Source organism: Moschus berezovskii, chromosome 6, assembly GCF_049115385.1.
Source record: "Moschus berezovskii isolate FMDL1 chromosome 6, NW_MosBer_1.0, whole genome shotgun sequence".
In the NCBI taxonomy this organism is placed as follows: Eukaryota; Metazoa; Chordata; class Mammalia; order Artiodactyla; family Moschidae; genus Moschus; species Moschus berezovskii.
Genome location: NC_142465.1, coordinates 99,430,372 through 99,450,916, shown reverse-complemented (window position 1 = coordinate 99,450,916; position 20,545 = coordinate 99,430,372). Strand labels below are relative to the sequence as shown.

The following is a 20,545-nucleotide window of genomic DNA, read 5'->3' as shown; positions in this document are numbered from 1 at the left end:
TTAGTTAATGCTGTACAATGAACTGAATTAGCTATATGTATACATATATCCCCGCCCTCTTAAACCTCCCTCCACCACCTCCCCCCACCCCACCCCTCTAGATCATCACAGAACATCCAGCTGAGCTCCCTGGGCCATACAGCTGCTTCCCACTGGTTGTCTGTTTAATATATGGGAGTGTATATATGTCAGTGCTGTTCTCTCGGTTCATCTCACACTCCCCACCCCATGTCCATGTAGCCATTCCCTACTCCTGCTTCTCTATTCCTGACCTGCAGACAGGCTCATCTGTGCCATCTCTCTAAAGTCCATATATATGCATTAATATACATTATTTCAAACACAATCTTTTCTCGCCTAAAGGCAAAAAATGTTTAATTATTAATTTATGTGGAGTATGCTGGAAATAGAATATGCACTCAAAACAGGTGTTTGTGGTGTGGAACCTATTTGGAGTGTTTCCATTTATTCCATGAAAATCAGACATTTAGTGTAATTCAAAGGGTGAGAAATTTTAAATTAAGAAGATGAATTCAGGAATCATGGCCTTTGGAGCTCTCTAAAGCCCTAGAGAGCTGAGATAAGCCCAGCATGAAGAAGATGCTACCCACTCGGCTTGAATTAAAGAGTAAACACGCTAAACAGATTAACTAGTCATCACAGCTCACTGTGCAGTTTATTAGCTTCCTTCCCTGAGTGTACCCAGCACGACTGACTCTTCACATTGATAGAAAATGTGTTGTGCCCCAGAACATGACTAGAACTTGACTGCTCTCAAGTATGATTTTTCTTCTTCCCTCTAATGTGTAAGTTACACAGCTTATACATACATGTGTTAGTGTTAGTCTCTCAGTTCAGTTCAGTTCAGTTTAGTTGCTCAGTTATGTCCGACTCTTTGCACCCCCATGGACTGCAGCACACCAGGCCTCCCTATCCATCACCAACTCCCGGAGTTTACCCAAACTCATGTCCATTGAGTTGGTGATGCCATCCAACCATCTCATTCTCTGTCGTCCCCTTCTTCTCCTGCCCTCAATCTTTCCCAGCATCGGGGTCTTTTCAAATGAGTCAGCTCTTCGCATCAGGTGACCAAAGTATTGAAGTTTCAGTTTCAACATTAGTCCTTCCAATGAACACCCAGGACTGATCTCCTTTAGGATGGACTGGTTGGATCTCCTTGCAGCCCAAGGGACTCTCAAGAGTCTTCTCCAGCACCACAGTTCAAAAGCATCAATTCTTCGGCACTCAGCCCTCTTTATAGTCCAACTCTCACATCCATTCATGACTCCTGGAAAAACCATAGCCTTGACTAGACAGACCTTTGTTGATAAAGGTCTCTGCTTTTTAATATGCTGTCTATGTTGGTCATAACTTTCCTTCCCAGGAGTAAGCGTCATTTAATTTCATGGCTGCAATCACCATCTGCAGTGATTTTGGAGCCCCCAAAAAATAAAGTCAGCCACTGTTTCCCCATCTATTTGCCATGAAGTTACGGGACCGGATGCCATGATCTTTGTTTTCTGAATGTTGAGCTTTAAGCCAACATTTTACTCTTCTCTTTCACTTTCATCAAGAGGCTCTTTAGTTCTTCTTTACTTTCTGCCATAAGGGTGGTGTCATCTGCATATCTGAGGTTATTGATATTTCTTTCTGAAATCTTGATTCCAGCTTGTGCCTCATCCAGCCCAACGTTTCTCATGATGTACTCTGGATGTAAGTTAAATAAGCAGGGTGACAATATACAGCCTTGATGTACACCTTTTCCTATTTGGAACCAGTCTGTTGTTCCATGTCCAGTTCTAACTGTTGCTTCCTGACCTGCATACAGATTTCTCAAGAGGCAGGTCAGGTGGTCTGGTATTCCCATCTCTCAGAATTTTCCACAGTGTATTGTGATCCACACAGTCAAAAGCTTTGACATAGTCAATAAAGCAGAAATAAATGTTTTTCTGGAACTCTCTTGCTTTTTCAATGATCCAGCGGATGTTGGCAATTTGATCTCTGGTTCCTCTGCCTTTTCCAAAACCAGCTTGAACATCTGGAGGTTCATGGTTCAGGTATTGCTGAAGACTGACTTGGAGAATTTTGAGTATTACTTTGCTAGTGTGTGAATTGAGTGCAATTGTGAGGTAGTTTGAGCATTCTTTGGCATTGCCTTTCTTAGGGATTGGAATGAAAACTGACCTTTTCCAGTCCTGTGGCCACTGCTGAGTTTTCCAAATTTGCTGGCATATTGAGTTTAGCACTTTCACAGCATCATCTTTTAAGATTTGAAATAGCTCAACTGGAATTGCATCACCTCCACTAGCTTTGTTCGTAGTGATGCTTTCTAAGGCCCACTTGACTTCACATTCCAGGATGTCCGGCTCTAGGTGAGTGATCACACCATTGTGATTATCTGGGTCATGAAGATCTTTTTTGTACAGTTCTTCTGTGTATTCTTGCCACCTCTTCTTAATATCTTCTGCTTCTGTTAGGTCCATATCATTTCTGTCCTTTATTGAGCCCATCTTGGCATTAAATGTTCCCTTGGTATCTCTAGTTTTCCTGAAGAGATCTCTAGTCTTTCTCATTCTATTGTTTTCCTCTATTTCTTTACACTGATCACTGAGGAAGGCTTTCTTATCTCTCCTTGCTATTCTTTGGAACTCTGCATTCAAATGGGTATATCTTTCCTTTTCTCCTTTGCTTTTGGCTTCTCTTCTTTTCACAGCTATTTGCAAGGCCTCCTCAGACAGCCATTTTGCTTTTTTGCATTTCTTTTTCATGTGGATGGTCTTGTTCCCTGTTTCCTGTACAGTGTCATGAACCTCTGTCCATAGTTCATCAGGTGCTTTGTTTGATCTAGTCCCTTAAATCTGTTTCTCACTCGCTTAGTTGTGTGCAACTCTTTGCGACCCTGTGACTCTTCTGTGACCCCATGAACTCTTGCTGGCCAGGCTCCTCTATCCATGGGATTTCCCAGGCAAGAATACTGGAGTGGGTTGCCTTTTCCTCCTCCATATACATAGAAACCAAAGGCTAAAAGTGTAGAAAGATATTGTAAATTATATATGAACCAGAAAAGTCTGGTCGAAGTGCTTGCTGACAGTGGCTTCTTTGAAACACAAACGTGAAACTATTGAAGATTGTAGGCAAGGAGGGAAAGTAGCAGGCAGAAACTAGACCACTGTTCTAGGTGTTATCTCAGTTACCACAAGAGGATTGTGTTAGTATTACATCATTACATCATCATCATCACACACATACGTATATTTTCAAAGAAGGAAACATCAGTTCAAAAATCTCAAAAACTGGTCTAGAGAGAAATCCAGAATATGCTGTCACCAACACTGGTCTGACTTAGGTTATTTCTTAGAGCAGCCATTATCCAGAGGGAAAGAAATTATAACATTTCTTCAATTCTCTTTTCAGTGGTATGGTGATTATGTTAAATCGAAAATTCAAAATGCAGCTCAAGAATTAAAGTGATTCTAAAGTCAAACACAGATGAATAATTAACCACAATGTTTTATCCTCTCACACTTTCTCTCTCCCTACCTTTTCTCTACCATCATCTCATCCCCTGTACCACAGGGTCACTGCTTTACCGATTACCATCATCCATGAGATCCCTGCTCCTCCCCACAGTTTCATTGATTTCTTTTCTAGGAGGTTCTGTGTGAGATGCTAGAAATAAAAACAAATTTGATCTGAGCCCCTTGATTTCATGAAGCTTAGAGTCTAGCCTTTCATGTAGTTATCTTGAAGTAAAGTGAAGTGAAAGTCGCTCAATCATGTCTGACTCTTTGCATTCCCCACGGACTGTAGCCCACAAGGCTCATCTGTCGAAGAAATTCTCCAGGCAAGAATACCGGAGTGGGTAGCCATTCCCTTCCACGGGGTCTTCCTGACTCAGGGATCAAACCCAAGTTTCCTGAATTGCAGGCAGATTCTTTACCATCTGAGCCACCAGGGAAGCCCCTTGGTACCTCTCGATTTGAATTTGTCCTCATTAAGTATATGTACTTCATGTCTGGTTGCTGTTTTGTGTGAGTTCATATGTGAATAGTCATGAGAAAGAGAGTTTTGTAATACATCCCCGCTAACAAACATTGTAGTTCTATTCACTAATAAGCCTGTGTCACTATAGTGAGCATAGTAAAGCCAGTGCTCAGTGTCATATAAAGGACTCTCCAAAGACTCACACACAATCATGAATTTCAGATCAAAGAAGCATCGTGTAATATATGGATGTATATTTATTATCTTCTAAAGGCCAGATCCATTCTTTTTTCAATTTTTAAAATTTTTATCCTCACACATGGCATATGGGATCTTAGTTCTCCAAATAGGGCTCAAACCTGTGTTCCAGCAGTGGAAGCATGGAGTCTTAACCACTGGACCACCAGGAAAGTCCCAATGTACATTTATTTTTACATGTGGTCTGCTTGGTCCATACGTGTTTGGTGACAATTTACAGGAGTGTGTAATAACTAAGTGACTAAATCAGAAAGAAAGACCCATCAGTCAGTCTGTTAGCTTTACAAATGAGGAAATGATAGAGCTAAGAGGCTGAATATTGAAGGGACCTGCCTGCAGTCACACAACTGATTAGCATCAGAGCTGAGACCCCATCTCAAGTGATTTGACTTCCAGGAGAGAACTTTTTCTTGTGCATTACAGATGATACACTAGGGGAAAGTCATCCTCACCGTTCATCAAGTGTTGACTAAAAGCAGAGACTCTGGACTCAAACAGAATTGAGTTTCAGACCTGATTTTAGCAGCTACCAGCTCTGAGTTTCTTTCTAAGTCTTACCATCTGAATCTGTAATAGAAGGAGAAGCATATCCTACCTCATAGAGCTGTAATAAAAATAAGAGGACTTGATGCTTAATGCAATATTTGGAACATAGTAAGGTGTGCTAGAAATTAACTTTTATTATTATGCAGACCTAACTGAATACTTTTTGTGTCAAGGGAAGAAGATGAAGAGGTTCTAGAGATTCTCCATAGAAACTAAGTAGCTATAATAAGTGTACAGAAAGATGTCATAGAAAGAGGATTCCATTATATATATAAGACCATTTCTGGGGAATTCCCTTGTGGTCCAGTGGTTAGAATTCCAAACTTCCACTGCCAGGACCCAGGTTCAATCCCTGGTTGGGGAACTAAAATCCTGGAAGCCATGTGGTTCAGCCAAAGAAAAAGAGAAGACCATTTCAGACTTAAAAGAACTCTCATCTAGTTTAACCTCCTTGTTTATATTTCCTATGCTCTATGGTGTATCTTTCCTCCATTTCTTTAGCAGAGAAAGGATAGGGCCAGGGCCTAGATGGAAATGCATTGGGCTGGACTGAATTCTCTGGAATGGAGATAAAGCCAGTCAGAAATGAGAGAGAGGAAATACTGGAATGCAAAGATGGGGTGAAAATTGGGGGAGGAGTGTGGAGTAATCCTCTAGAGAATGAAACATGTTATTTAGTAAGCAGAGTATTACTACTTGGGGCTCTCCATGTGGTGCTAGTGGTAGAGAACCCGCCTGCCAATGAAGGAGAAGTAAGAGATGCAGGCTTGATCCCTTTGTTGGGAAGATCCCCTGGAGTAAGAAATGACAACCCATTCCACTATTCTTGCCTGGAGAATCCCATGGACAGAGGAGCCAGGCAGGCTATGGTCATAGGGTTGCAAAAGAGTCAGACATGACCGAAGTGACTTAGCACTAGTATAGGAACATTTCCCCTGCCCACCTCCAATCCACCCCTAACCAGGTCCAGGATAAAGGAAAAGGCAGAAAGGAATAGAAGTGATGGCAGAGAAGGCAATGGCAAGCCACTCCAGAACTCTTGCCTAGAAAATCACATGGACGGAGGAGCCTGGTAGGCTCCAGTCCATGGGGTCACTACTAGTCGGACACGACTGAGCAACTTCACTTTCACTTTTCACTTTCACGCATTGGAGAAGGAAATGGCAACCCAGTCTAGTGTTCTTGCCTGGAGAATCCCAGGGACGGCAGAGCCTGGTGGGCTGCTGTCTATGGGGTCGCACAGAGTCAGACACAACTGAAGTGACTTAGCAGCAGCAGCAGGTGCCCCAGTAAATATTTTAAAAGTAGGGGGAAATTAGTATTTATATCAATAATTTGTGACTTAAGTCAATTGCAATATCATTTGCCCTCTTCTCAATTTTTTAGTAGTGTGATATATATACACGTTATTGGTTCTTATTTTTTTAAGGCAGTATAATTTTCCTGGGAGGAATTTATTAGGATAGCATATTTAAGTGGTTATAATTCCAGGAAGTCATTTGAATAATTAGAATCAACCACTCCCTAAAATATTATCAAACCAAAGAAACTTTACCATCACCCTGAAACAATCTACACTCTGTGTGTTATTCTAAATACTCTAAATGAAAGCAGGTTAGATCGGCAGGTATGTTCATACGTTTACAATGGTTGTTAAGTTTAAGAGAAAAGTTTGGAGCAATATTTATGGTATAACACCTGTATGGCTCAATACTTAATTGTTTATGGATATATGTATCAAGAAAGGTCTAGAAGACTGTCCGCCAAAATGCGGGAAGTGGTGGGAGGAGACCAGAAATACTACAAATTGACCTCATTTGCTCTTCTACAGTGTGATTAATTTTAACAATGAGCACTATTAGTTTTATCACTTAAAATGTGTTTTAAAGAAATAAAACAGTAGTAGAATAAATCCCACTTGATCATGGTGTCTGATCCGTTTTATGTATTGTTGAATTCAGTTTGCTAATATTTTGTTGAGAATTTTTGCATCTATAGTCATCAAAGATACTGGCCTGTAATTTTCTGTCTTGGTTTTGGTATCAGGGTAATGGTACATTCTTGTACAATGAATTTGAGAATGTTCTATCTTCTTCAATTTTTGGAATAGTTTGAGAAGGATAGGTATTAACTTCTCTTTATATATTTGGCAGAATTCCCCTGTGAAGCTGTCCAGTCCTGAACTTTACTTGCTGGGAGATTTTTTTTTTTAATTACAAATTCAGTTTCACTACTAGTGATCAGTCTATTCCGGTTTTTCTTCCTGATTCAGTCTCGGCAGGTTGTCACAGTAGCCTTGTAAAGTGCTTGCTGCTGTGTCTTGGTGCTTGGCCCATATCATGGCGTGGAGGTCACAATACTAGGCTTCCAGTCCCAACACTGATCCACATGTGTGACCTTGGCTATTCTCTATCTTTACTTTCTTGATCTACTAAATGAGAGATTTGGACTAGATAATCTCTGAGGTCATTTCTATCACTATAATTAGATATTTTATGCTTCTAAGTGTTGAGAGACTAAAGACATTCCTGCACTCATCTTTGTATGTAATCAGCTGACACTACAATTTAGGATGTCAGACTATCCTTATTTTATTGCTGATTTGATTTTGGTTAGAGGCTGATGTGTCTCTAGTGTACATAATTACAATTGACATTGATGGGTATAGAGCAGTTCACAAGGCTTATTAAATCCACCATAGAATTTGAATGTTCTGGGTTCCCTTCAGCCTTTTCATAAACTATAAATCATCCTAATGTTGAAACTTGACCTTCCTCAGCATGAATAAAGGCTTCTGGGTTTCAAAGGCATTTGTGAGTTTGCAATGTCCCTGAATACAATGTTATCCTCTGAGTTACATGCTGAAAACCCAGTTCTAAATAGATCTTATTGGGCGTTTGGTTTAAAGGTGAACTCAAGCAAATCTATTATTGAAAATCTCGTTCCTGGTGCCCAGTACCAGGTTGTGATGTACCTAAGAAAAGGCCCTTTGATTGGACCACCTTCAGATCCTGTGACATTTGCTATTGGTAAGTTGCCAGCCGCGAGAAAAATACCTTTATCAGAGTACTGTTTAGAGGGGTGCCATGTCTAAGTTGGAGTCATTTTCATCAGTTATGGGAGGCCCATACTTGTTCACCCAATATTCAACCTTGATAGTAATTAATGACCACAACTGTATACCTGGAAGGCATCCTTAGCATTCATTACTTAGGAAAATCTCAGGCAAATATGGTTAGTTTTCAATGACTGTATCAAAAAAGTGAAATACCTAGTCAGTCAGTAAATAAGACTGTGAAGCCATTGTTAAGATATTAAACATTCCTTCTTGACTTTCTTTTTTCACTCCCCTCCCTTCTTCTTAGTTCCAACCGGAATAAAAGATTTGATGCTCTATCCCCTGGGTCCTACAGCAGTGGTTTTGAGCTGGACCAGACCTTACTTAGGAGTGTTCAGAAAATATGTGGTCGAAATGTTTTATTTCAACCCTACAACAATGACATCAGAATGGACAACCTACTATGAAATAGCAGCGACTGTCTCCTTAACTGCCTCAGTGGTAATTTTCCTTAACCAGCTGTCACATTTTCCTGTGTCAACATGCATTCACGTACTAAATGTGTCTGCAAAAATTATTATGTCTGTAAACTAGATCATTTGTAAACACATGCAAGTAACTTACTACTTTCAAGTTTGGGATTGTTTTAGCTCTTAATTTTATTTTTGTATTTTGAGAGAGAGAGAAAACTGTGTGAAACTGGCTTTCACTCTTAATTGAGTGTATTTGCTAATCCTCAGTTTAGTAGACCTTTCACATGCTTGCTTCCTTGGTGGCTCAGGTGCTAAAGAATCTGCCTGCAATGTGGGAGACCTGTGTTGCATCCCTGGGTGGGGGAGATCCCCTGGAGGAGGGCATGGCAACCCACTCCAGTATTCTTTGCCTGGAAAATCCCCATGGACAGAGGAGCCTGGTGGGCTATAGTCCATGGGGTCACAAAGAGTTGGACATGACTGAGCAACTAAGCACATCACATGCTTATTGTTTCTTTCTACTCCTAAGACAGAAAACACGTTTTCCTTTAGTTATTCAGTAGTGAGTGGACACTGCTTAACTTGAGTGATGACTATTCTTGACATCAACAAATCAGTTAAATACCTGCAATGTCAGACCATTAGCGATGTTCTTCAAATGAGCAGGTAAAGATTGCTCTTTCTGAGACTGAAATAATTTTAGAATTACAGGTTTTCTACTGGTCACACAGAAAGCAAACAACTGTCCACTACTCAGTTGGCACCTCTCACGATTGCCACCCAGTATGGACACATGCTAACAGTCCAAGATGAGAGAATGTAGAATTGTGAAAGATCACGTCTTAGAAATAGGAAGATATGTCCATCCAGTCACTTACAAATAAGTACCAGTTCACTTGTGTAATTTAAGAAACTGCAAATGAAAACCCATTTTCAGTCTGTATCTTCGAATAATTTTTTAAATTGTGTTAAATTTATGTGTATTATTTTATTTACATCTCACTTCATTCCAAAGAGAATATTTTAATGGAAAATTTGAGAAGTACAAAATCAACTGTAGGCAGTCAGTTTCCTCTGTCCATGGGATTTCCCAGGCAGCAGTACTGGAGTGGGTTGCCATTTCCTTCTCCAGAGGATCTTCCCAACCCAGGGATTGAAGCCGCGTTTCCTGCATTGACAGGTGGACTCTTTACCACTGAACCTCTAGGGAGGCCTCCCAAAGGCACAGAGAGGAAATTAAAAATTTCTCATTTTTCATAGCCTAAGAGAAACATATAACTCTACTCCAAAAATATGATTTTCCTTCTGGGTCTTTTTCTTCTTGCTTTTTTTAGAGGATAGCGAATCTGTTGCCAGCATGGTACTACAACTTTCGAGTTACCATGGTAACGTGGGGAGACCCGGAACTCAGCTGCTGTGACAGCTCCACTATAAGCTTCATAACAGGTGAGTGTGTGGGAAGTGGGCCCATGAGAACAGATGCTTACTTTGATGAAGTTCTGAAAGGGCTCATCTCCAGAAAATGCCAGTCCTTCACCCAGGACCGATTGAACATCACTTTCATGGAAGATGATACACTTGATTCTGAAAGTTCATAATTTGCTTAAATGATAACCTTTAAAAATTAAGATCCATTTTTTACTCTGAGTTACTGTCCTTGATTTCTTTTTATCCTGAGTCACTGCCCTTGATTTATGCACCACTGTTTGGAATTGATTAGACTCGAGATGTAACAGGCAGAGCTTTCAGCTTCACACCGCACTCAATTGATTTTATCCATTTGATAATTGTATTTGCAAGAGTGCCTCCATTTCCTTATTAATTAAGCCATTCGTAAAGTCACAGGCTGACTGCAGTATTGTCCATGGCAGGAATTAAAACAGGCTTGCAGACTTGTAGACTTGGGTATGAGTCACAACTTTGCTGCCTTCTACCTGTAAACTTCAGCAATTCTTCTAAGCCTCAGGTTTTTTCAGTTGTAAAATAAGGATAATAATATTATGTATTATCTGTTACTGTTATCTATTATTACATCCCAATTAAATAAGCTATTTAGCAAAATGCATGGCCCAGACTTAAAGTACTTACAATACTATTAGTGATGGATCCTCAGAACCTTAAATTATGTGTTAATAGTTCACATATTGCAGAGATAGCAGAGATGGGCAGAGGTAGCAATAGAGAAGAAATTTAACCAAGAACAGTAATCCTTGTTGTCTGAACTAAGATTGATGAAGATCTTTTGATGGGACTGCAAAGCTGTCATTAGAGTTATACTGAGAAAAGAAAAATATTGTTTAGATAAAGAATAACTTTGTCAAAATATTTCCCTCACTGGACAGCTAGTTTTTTAGGCTTGAGATTTATCAATTAAAAAACAATGGAAAGATAGTAATCTTGTGGATTCTTATACAGTTAACTTACATAGTTCACTGCTTTTCTTTTATACAGTTAACTTTTCTTTACTGGCCAATGTCTGGTACTTCCTTTGTTCCAGATGTTAGTAGTAATATTAGAGTAGGAGAGTAAAAGGCCACCATAAAAAGAGAAAATGCCAATTATTTGACAAGCCCTGTGTTAGGCTTTTTGACTGCATTAATAATCACATATTTAATTATAATTAAACTTCACTGTGTCAGTAATTCATACACTTAACTTGATTGAAACAAATAGTCTGAGAATGCTCTTTCCTTGTCAGAAGGAGCAGCTGTCTAGAAAAAGCCCAGACTTCACATCTGATCACTTATTGAGCAGATCTGACCTTGCTAATTTCCAGCTACAGAACTTTGAGCAAATTAGCTTAAGGATCCTGAATTTCTATTTTCTCACCAGTAAGACTGAAAATATTGCCTAACAGGTGGCTAATTGGACAAAGCTAATTGTCTTAGAACTCACTGCAGTGTCCGGAAACTACCTGGACAGAGTCTCTGTGGTGTCTCCGAGGGGTGACATCAGAAATGAAGTATTAATAGGATTTGGAGTTCTGGACCCAAGTGGTTTAGGTGTGCCTTTCAAAGCTGGGAACCACCTGGGAAGTGGCAGAAATCATGAGATGACTGTTTAGGTGGACAAAGCAAGTCTGCATACATAAACTTTGGTTAGTAAGCAAGCTACTTGCCTAGATGAGCAGTCTGTTGTCTCCAGTGAATTGATCTGTGGGAATTTCTGATTTTTTCCTGGGATCAACTACTAAGTCATGCTGACACTGGCAGTCCACTGTCTTACCTAAGCATATTGACACAGATGGCCTCAATTTCCATATCTGTAAAATGGGCATAGGGACTTCCCTGGTGGTCCAGTGGCTAAGACTCCATTGCTTCCAATGCAGGGAATTAAGGTTGCATCCCTGGTCAGGGAACTAGATCCCACAGGCCCCAACTAAATATCCTGCATGCTGCAACGAAGATCGAAGATCCCACATGCTGCAACTGAGACCCAGGGCAGTCAAATAAATAAACAAATAATTCTTAAGTGGGCATAATAATACCTCACAGTGTAGTATGAGAATTAAATCATATAATCTAAATTGTTATTAAAACATATATGGTACCTGAGCTTAATTTTTGTAACTATATCTAAAACTATTTGAAATTTTAGCTTTTTTAGGGGCGAGGGGAGCTTTTTTCCCTCATTTCAATTTTAAAGCAAATAAAGATCTGATACTTCACTTTCATATGCTTTTTAATCATAATTCAAATTGACTAATTGTGTAGTATAAAAGGAAATAGGAATAAAACATTTGAATAAGGTCTGATTTGTTAGGCCCTCAAGTCTACCATCTGTCAGGCAACTTGTCTGCAAGTCAACTTCATAATTATACTAGTGTACCAAGTAATGTTTAATAAACAAATAGTGACATCTGGTGGTCTTTCAGCAATACACTGGATTTGGAAGCAGCAACATGAAGGAGAATGATCTGAAGACTTGGTACTTGTGATGAGGAAACATAAACGTCTGGCTTTGTAATTTTATTTTTTTGACTCTTTATTTTGTGTTGGAGTATAGACAATTAACAATGCTGTGATAGTTTCAAGTGAACAGCAAAGGAACTCAGCCATACTTGTACATATATCCATCCTCCACCCAAACTCCTCTCCTTTCTAGGCTGCCATGTGCTATAAAGTAGGTCCTTGTTGGTTATCTATTTTAAATATAGCAGTGTGTACATGTCCATCCAAAACTCCCTGTAATTTTAAATATGTTTCTTGTCTTCACTCAAATTAGAACATGAGAATATACCCTTTGAAGAAGTATAAGCATAGGTACTTGTAAATAATGAAGTATGTAGAAATATGTTAAGCCAGGGTTATTATGCTTTATTAGAATTTTCTGCATTATGATATGGGTTTGTGCTACTTGTTATAGATATTGTTGACAATTTAAAATTTTCATTGTCAAACATATAGAAATGCTATTCATACACAGTATGAAACAGAAATGTATTTTTCACTCTGTTAAAATCTCTTCAGTAAATAATTATTTCTGAAACATAGATATGAACGTTCATTATCTGTATTAGGGCAAGTTGAAAAAATGTCTTTTTTTTCAATTATGATTTATTATGTTTTTTATTTTTGGCTGTCCTGGGTCTCTGTTGCTGCACGCAGGCTTTCTTAGTTGCAATGAGTGGGGCTACTCTTCATTGCAGTGTGTGGGATTCCTATTGCAGTGGCCTCACTTGTGGATCATATGTTCTAGGTGCTTGGGCTCAGTAGTCATGGCACTAGGCTTAGTTGCTCCCCAGCATGAGGGATCTTCCTGGACTGGGGATCAAACTCATGTTTCCTGCATTGGCAGATGGATTCTTTTCCACTGAGCTGCCAGGAAGCCCCAAAATAAGTCTTTTTTAATGCGTAGAAATTCTTCTCCAACCATTAGTTGATCTGGGGCTGAATCTTGCAAAGAACACTTGCTTGGCTATCTTCAAGATTACATGGAATTTAAATACAACTGTGTATGTGTTTGTTGAAATCTTCAGAATCATCAGTTACTCTTAAAAATAATTAAAGTATGCTTTCAGAGCTTATGTATTACAAAGCTTGTTATGAACTCTCATCCCCTACTGGAATTCTTAAAAATTTAAATGTGTAGGATTATAAAATTAATAAACTTGGTGTTAGAATTTAGCTTTGAAGTATGATTTTCAAAATCCCTTCCTTTCTTTAATACTTGCTTCACCAACTTTATTTAGAGCCCGACCTTCCACAAAGGGGCTTCCCTGGTGGCTCAGAGGTTAAAGCTTCTGCCTCCAATGCGGGAGACCCGGGTTCGATCCCTGGGTCGGGAAGATCCCCTGGAGAAGGAAACGGTAACCCACTCCAGTATTCTTGCCTGGAGAATCCCATGGATGGAGAAGCCTGGTAGGCTACAGTCCACGGGGTCGCATAGAGTCGGACACGACTGAGCGACGGGACAGGACAGGACCTTCCACAAAGCACTGGGCTTCATACTGTCAATTCCATTGTCTTGTTATCTTATGGACATATTATTTATTTTTCTGTTCCTTTACTTATTGATCCTACTGTCTATCCTGTAAACTTCTTTGCTGCCACAATAAAAAAGATTTATTTTTACAGGACCCCAGAGTTTTCAGTACTGCTTGGAAAATAAGTTTGTCAGTGCCTAATAATTTATTGATGCAGCAACAAATTAACCGAACAAGTGACCCAAACAAGTTAATGTTTTAGTAATCTTATAACTGAAATTTTTGTGAAAAAGAACTTGTAAATAATGAAGCATGTAGAAATATGTTAAGCCAGGGTTATTATTTTGTGAAAAAGCATGCTCTCCTCAGGCATAATTGGGTCTATCTGTCTTGGGTCTGAGCCACGCAAGGTAACATCCCACAGAACAACTGCCCACCTCATACCATCCAACTTCACTATATTACAGACATGTCCACGAATCCCTAGGACTATTATATGTGCTGTTGTGCATGCATGCTAAGCCACTTCAGCTGTGTTCTAACTCTTTACAATGCTATGGACTGTAGCCCGCCTAGTTCCTTTGTCTATGGGATTCTGCAGGCAAGAATACTGGAGTGGGTTGCTATGACCTCCTCCAGAAGACCTTCCTGCCCCAGGAATCAAACTCCCATCTCTTATGTCTCCTGCATTGCCAGGTGGGTTCTTTACCACTAGTGCCACTTGGGAAGTCCATCATGAGGTGTGAATTTTAATTCTTTAAACTCTGTATAGAGTTTGGTTTCCCTGGTGGCTCAGACAGTAAAGAATCTGCCTGTAATGTGGGAGACCTGGATTTGATCCCTCTGGGGATCCCTTTGGGAAGAACCCCTGGAGGAGGGCTTGGCAACCCACTTCAGTATTATTGCCTGGAGAATCCCCATGGATGGAGGAGCCTGGCGGGCTGCAGTCCATAGAGTCACAAAGAGTTGGACCCGACTGAGTAACTAAGCACAAGCTCTGTATGGGATTTCATATTCTGTTGATAAGTTCTTTAATTACTAGTAGTCTACTAAATTAAAGTGTGTTTCTTTCCTCCGTTGTAGCCCCAGTTGCTCCAGAAATCACGTCTGTGGAATATTTCAACAGTCTGTTGTACATCAGTTGGACCTACGGGGATGACACCACAGACCTATCCCATTCTAGAATGCTCCACTGGATGGTTGTTGCAGAAGGAAAGAAGAAAATTAAAAAGAGTGTATGTTTCTTTGAGTCCCAGTATTGGGCACCTGACATTTATTTGCATATACTGTTGAAAATCATGAAGCAAACATTTACTGAGACATTAAGCAAGTGTTTGCACGCCAATTAGCACTGTTTTGGTTCTGGAGATTGTGTGTGTGTGTGTGTGTGTGTGTGTGTGTGTGCGTGTGCACGCACCCATGCGCATGTGCATGCTCAGTTGTGTCCAACTCTTGCAACCACAAAGACTGTAGCCCTCCAGGCTCCTCTGTCCATGGAATTTTCCAGGCAAGAATACTGGAATGGGTTGCCATTTCCTCCTCTAGGGGATCTTAGAATCCACTCTCTCTTGAGTCTCCTGTATTGGCAGGCAGGTTTTTTTTGTTTGTTTGTTTGGTTTTCTTTTACCTCTAGCACCACCTGGGAACTGTCTTTGGAGATAGAATAGTGAACAAAAATTGAAGTCATTCTTTCACAGAGCTTACCTTTTAATTTTTAATAGTTGTAATTGTTGTAATTGATTTCATCTATATTTAAAGTTATGATTTGAGCTTTTTCTTCATAATACCAAACATTTTCAAGAAAATCACAGTATTTTCACTTTTTTGTCCATATGTCCCTAACACCCTCAATATTTGGAGACTTTGGAAGTACTGATTTCTCTCCTGGTTTATTAAGCTTTTTGACATTGTATTAGTTAGAGTACCAACTAAACAATTGAAATTAAAAAAATTTTTTTTAAGATTGTGGTTTAAAAAATATCAACATCTATATCTCTCTCAAGGTGCCCAGGACTAAAAGGGTACCTCTGCCATGAAAGATTATTCGAGTCCAGATTTGTTCTATTTTGCTGCTCCATCTACCACTGCGTATAGTCATCACCTATATAGACTGACTCCGCTCACCTTTACAGCCACATTCCAGCCTGCAGGAAGGGAAAAAGAGAGGATGTGGAGGCCCAGCACTTAAAAAGTGACCATGGGACTTCCTCCTACAATCCATTGATTGGAATTGGGTCACTTGGTCCCCACTATCAATATTATAAACTGGGAAATGTAGTCTTTAGTTAAGAGGCCAGGTGTCTGTGGAGATGGGTGAGTTTCTTCTGAGCATCTCAGTTTGGGCTGAGCAATGTTCTTATTTTTGCAAGCCAGCAATTGCTTTTTCTAAAATTTGCTATGAATGCAAGAGGCACAAAAAGAAAATCATAGTAATACCTACTCCTAGCAAAGGAATTAATGACAAAAAAATGTTCTGGTCTGTGTTGTGCTTATTTAGAGCTACCTTGTATTTGGCTCCGTTGAGGAATTTGTATCATTTTCAGAGGAAATAACATATCCATAAGGTTTAATCAGCTGTAGACTGCAGCACAGAACAGAGATGGGATGTCTGTGATTGCTCTACAGCTTGCTTTTGGTGATCTTGCAGGTAACACGCAATGTCATGACTGCAATTCTCAGCCTGCCTCCTGGAGATATCTACAATCTCTCTGTAACTGCTTGCACTGAGAGAGGAAGTAACACCTCCACGCTCCGTCTTGTCAAGCTAGGTAAGAAGAGAACACAGGTGTGTGTGTGCAAATAAGCATGCTGGAGGACTAGTATTTGTATCTCTTGGTTTAGCATGGTCTTCTCAACTCAGAGAAATGGGGAAAAATGGTTCAGTGTCTTTTATAAATGCAAAAAAGACTTCATACTATCAAAAAATATATTCAACGTATGTTTTTGTGAGGACAGTGTCTACTGTATTGGGAGAAGGGAATGCATTGTTCATATTAAGATTAGAAGAACCACAGAGTCTTAGGATTTTAGAGATGGAAGGACCTTAGCTATTATCTAATGCAGTATTCTCAACCCTATCGGATACTATTTCCCTTTTACATAAATAAAGCTGAACTTCACAGATAAAATAATCCACATATTCATTTTTCAAATTTGATGCAGCATCCTAACTCTAAGATAAAATCAAGATAAAAGGACAATAATTTATTTTAAAAAAAAAAGATAACATGAATTCCCTATGTATGTGTTCAGGTACAGCTTTTCATTCTTCTAAAAGTCATAATGGGACTACCTGATGACTAGCTACAATGAAAATGAATAAATGTGAGTTTGTAAGAAGTAACAGGAACTGTAGTTCTTCCATACAAGAAGGATAAAAATAAAGGAATGAACAAATTCATAATAACTCCTTTACTACTATTAATTAAAAATAAATAACTGTCAAGCTTAAATACAGTTGGGCCCTAGAATAAAAACTAGAGTTAGGAGAAGTAATAAGAGAGTAGATATATTTGTTTATGATGAAAGAAAGTGGAAAATAATGTTGGTTGCAGTGGGGATAACATGCTAAGAAAAATGATGAACTGTGAGTAAGGGAAAATGAGGAAGGCATATTCTTGCAAATGAGCTGGAACTTATTGCCTGGTGTTAAAATAATTGTGAAAAGCAACTGGGAAGTGACACTATGTAACGCAAAACACATCTTCTACATTCAACAATACCATGTTTTAAAATATTTAGTTTCTGGTACTTAAAGGGACCTCAGAGATGATATCCTATAACTGGTAAAAGAGAACATATTGGCAAAAAGTTGGGTGGTAGACTTCTTGAGCAATATCAGTTTAAGGATGATAACCCCAAAATAAATGCACATCAATATGCAATTTTTACTGCAGAGACCTCATCATTTTAATAGTTGAAAATAAATAAAGTCTATATGTGACTAGACGTCATGAAATCATTTCATGATCCATAAAAATATTGATTATGTTGTATACCTAAAACTAATGCAATATTGTGTATCAATTATAATTCAATAAAAAATAAATTTACATATAAAGTGGCAATAAAAATATTTTCAAAACACTTAGTACAACTTACTAACATCATCATTTCAGATGTCTGCTAGCTTGTACTCTGTGTCTGAGTCTGTCCATAAAAGTCTCAAATTGTCTCTGTTATTACTATGTTCATATGTACTGCTGTAAGAGAAGAATGAGCCAGGGTGATTTATTAGCAGCTTAAACACCAGGATCGGTAGTGCTGTCAGTGATGCTTTAGAAACTCTTGGAAAATCTGAAACAAAACAAAACACGATATTTTCTTAGTTTATCCACTAACTGCATTTCTCTAAAATTCAGTGCACAAGACCTTAAATTTTAAATCTTTTTTGTCTCCTATTTGCCATGATAAAAGCTAAACTTTTGCACTGAAAGCATTTAGAACTAAACAGATAATTGAAAATGCATGATGTACTAAATAGACACTATGAGCAGTAAATTATTGAGTAGTTTTTCAGTATCACTTTTTAAAATTTATTGAAGTAACAGTTGATTAACAATGTTGTGTTAGTTTCAGGTCCTTGTTGGTTATTTATCTCATATATAGTAGTGTGTTTGTTAATTCCAAGCTCCTAACTTATCCCTCCCCTTCCCCACATTTTCCTTTCAGTAACTATAGCTATGTTTTCTAAAACCATGAGTATGTTTCTGTTTTTCAAATAAGTTTATTTATAGAATTTTTAAATTTAATTCCACCTATAAGTGATATCTGGAGAAGGCAATGGCAAGCCACTCCAGTACTCTTGCCTGGAAAATCCCATGGATGGAGGAGCCTGGTGGGCTGCAGTCCATGGGGTCGCTGGGGGTCGGACACGACTGAGCGACTTCACTTTCACACATTGGAGAAGGAAATGGCAATCCACTCCAGTGTTCTTGCCTGGAGAATCCCAGGGACGGGGGAGCCTGGTGGGCTTCCGTCTATGGGGTCACACAGAGTCGGACACGACTGAAGTGACTTAGCAGCAGCAGCATAAGTGATATCATATGATTTGTCTTTCTCTGCCTGACTTACTTCACTTAGAATGATGTTTTTTCCAATATTAATTGTGTGATAAAGTACTTGTAATTATATTTATAGTGAATTTATTCTGGTCGCAAAATTAGAAGTTTATGTGGGATGTGGGACATGGGACAGTTTTTCTCTTTGGAAATTTCTTGATCATAGAAAGACATCTAGAATTTCTGAGCCCTGCCCACAGAAGTCTGATTGACTTTGTGATTTTGTGATCTTTTGTGACCGCTAAAAACATTTCCGCAAATTTCCAAGCACCCTCAAGGGGGCTCTACTGCTCCTATCAAGACTCATGAGTTAAGTTCAATCTTTCTTGCACTGCCCACAATCCACTCCTCCCTAGCAGTCTATTCTTGAATTTCAGGAATGTGGAAATCACCAGCTTCCAATACTAGATGATCTATTTATTGAGAAAAAAATCATCCACTTAGCAATTCCAACCATTATCTCTGATTATTTAAAAATTTGTTTATTTTAATTGGAAGCTAACTACAATATTGTGGTGGCTTTTGCCATACATTGACATGAATCAGCCACAGGTGTACATGTGTTCCCCTGTCCCAAACCCCCTTCCCACCTGTCTCCCCATCCTCTCCCTCTGGGTTGTCCCAGTGCACAGGCCCTGAATGCCTGCTTCAAGCATTGAACTTGGACTGGTCATCTGTTTCACATATGGTAATATACATATTTCAATGCTCTTCTCTCAAATCATCCCACCCTCGCCTTCTCCAACAGAGTCCAAAAGTCTGTTCTTTACATTTGTGTCTCTTTTGCTGTCTTACATATGATTTTTGTCTTCTGTGTGAGTGTTAGTCCAAAGTTTGCTTCCAGGTAACTGGAATCACTTGAAGACTCTGCCTGTGTTCCCCAAGGCTTTCTCTTTCCAAGCTTCTAGATGCTTTCTCCAGTTCATCTGGTATGTTGCTGCTGCTGCTGCTGCTAAGTCACTTCAGTCGTGTCCGACTCTGTGCAACCCCATTGGTCTCCCTTAAAGTGAAAGTTCAGGGGTGGTCTTACCAAAGTAGCATTCAGTGGCCTATTGTCCTGCTGTCATTTTTACGTGACATTATGAATGATCTATGAAGTCTCAGGAATATGGGTTAAAGTCATAAACTGGAACAATTACACTCACACAAATAGGAGTGGAAGTAAGAAACTGACTGTTTCCCAAACTTACCATTGGGTTTTGAGCCTTCATATCTCTCCATTAATGAACAGGATTGCCTATACCAATTTAGGAAGTTCCTTTAAATGTTTCAAGTAGGGAAGCAAGTTACCACAGCAATTATTTCTAGTGAATCATTACCCTTAGAATCAAACAACTTTTCCATGTTGGTATCTTAATATCAGACAGAATATTGCCTCAATCTTGTTCCTCTCTGAAAGCAAGACAATCTTTATATAATGTATCTGTCCTCAGCCTTTTTTTTTTTTTCTGGAAACAAAATAACATACTTTTTATCCATTTGTCTAAAGGTCTATTTTCCATTCTGCTAATCACATTATTGTGTTTTATAAGCTATTTTAATTTTCTACAACACAATGCCTTCTCTGCTGTAGATCCTTAATAGGTATTTGTTGAATGGAAATGAAACTACAGACTTCAAAGTTGAAATTAGTATTATTGTTAATATTTAACCAACACAAGTTCCATCTTTCAGAGAAGTGAAATATTTTGCTTTAGTAATAACTGAGTTGCAAGTTTTTTTCACAAAACATTCATTCTTG

General features: G+C 39.0%; 1 protein-coding gene across 1 annotated transcript in view; it reads left to right on the top strand.

The window, feature by feature from the left end:
• Positions 1-20,545, top strand: part of PTPRO (protein tyrosine phosphatase receptor type O) — a 299,435-nt gene that overhangs the window by 190,878 nt on the left and 88,012 nt on the right. Inside the window, exons 8-12 of the mRNA XM_055396316.2 lie at positions 7,697-7,817; positions 8,154-8,347; positions 9,654-9,765; positions 14,828-14,979; positions 16,392-16,512. Coding sequence (XP_055252291.2) covers positions 7,697-7,817; positions 8,154-8,347; positions 9,654-9,765; positions 14,828-14,979; positions 16,392-16,512 — 700 coding nt within the window. The remainder of the gene's footprint in view (positions 1-7,696; positions 7,818-8,153; positions 8,348-9,653; positions 9,766-14,827; positions 14,980-16,391; positions 16,513-20,545) is intronic.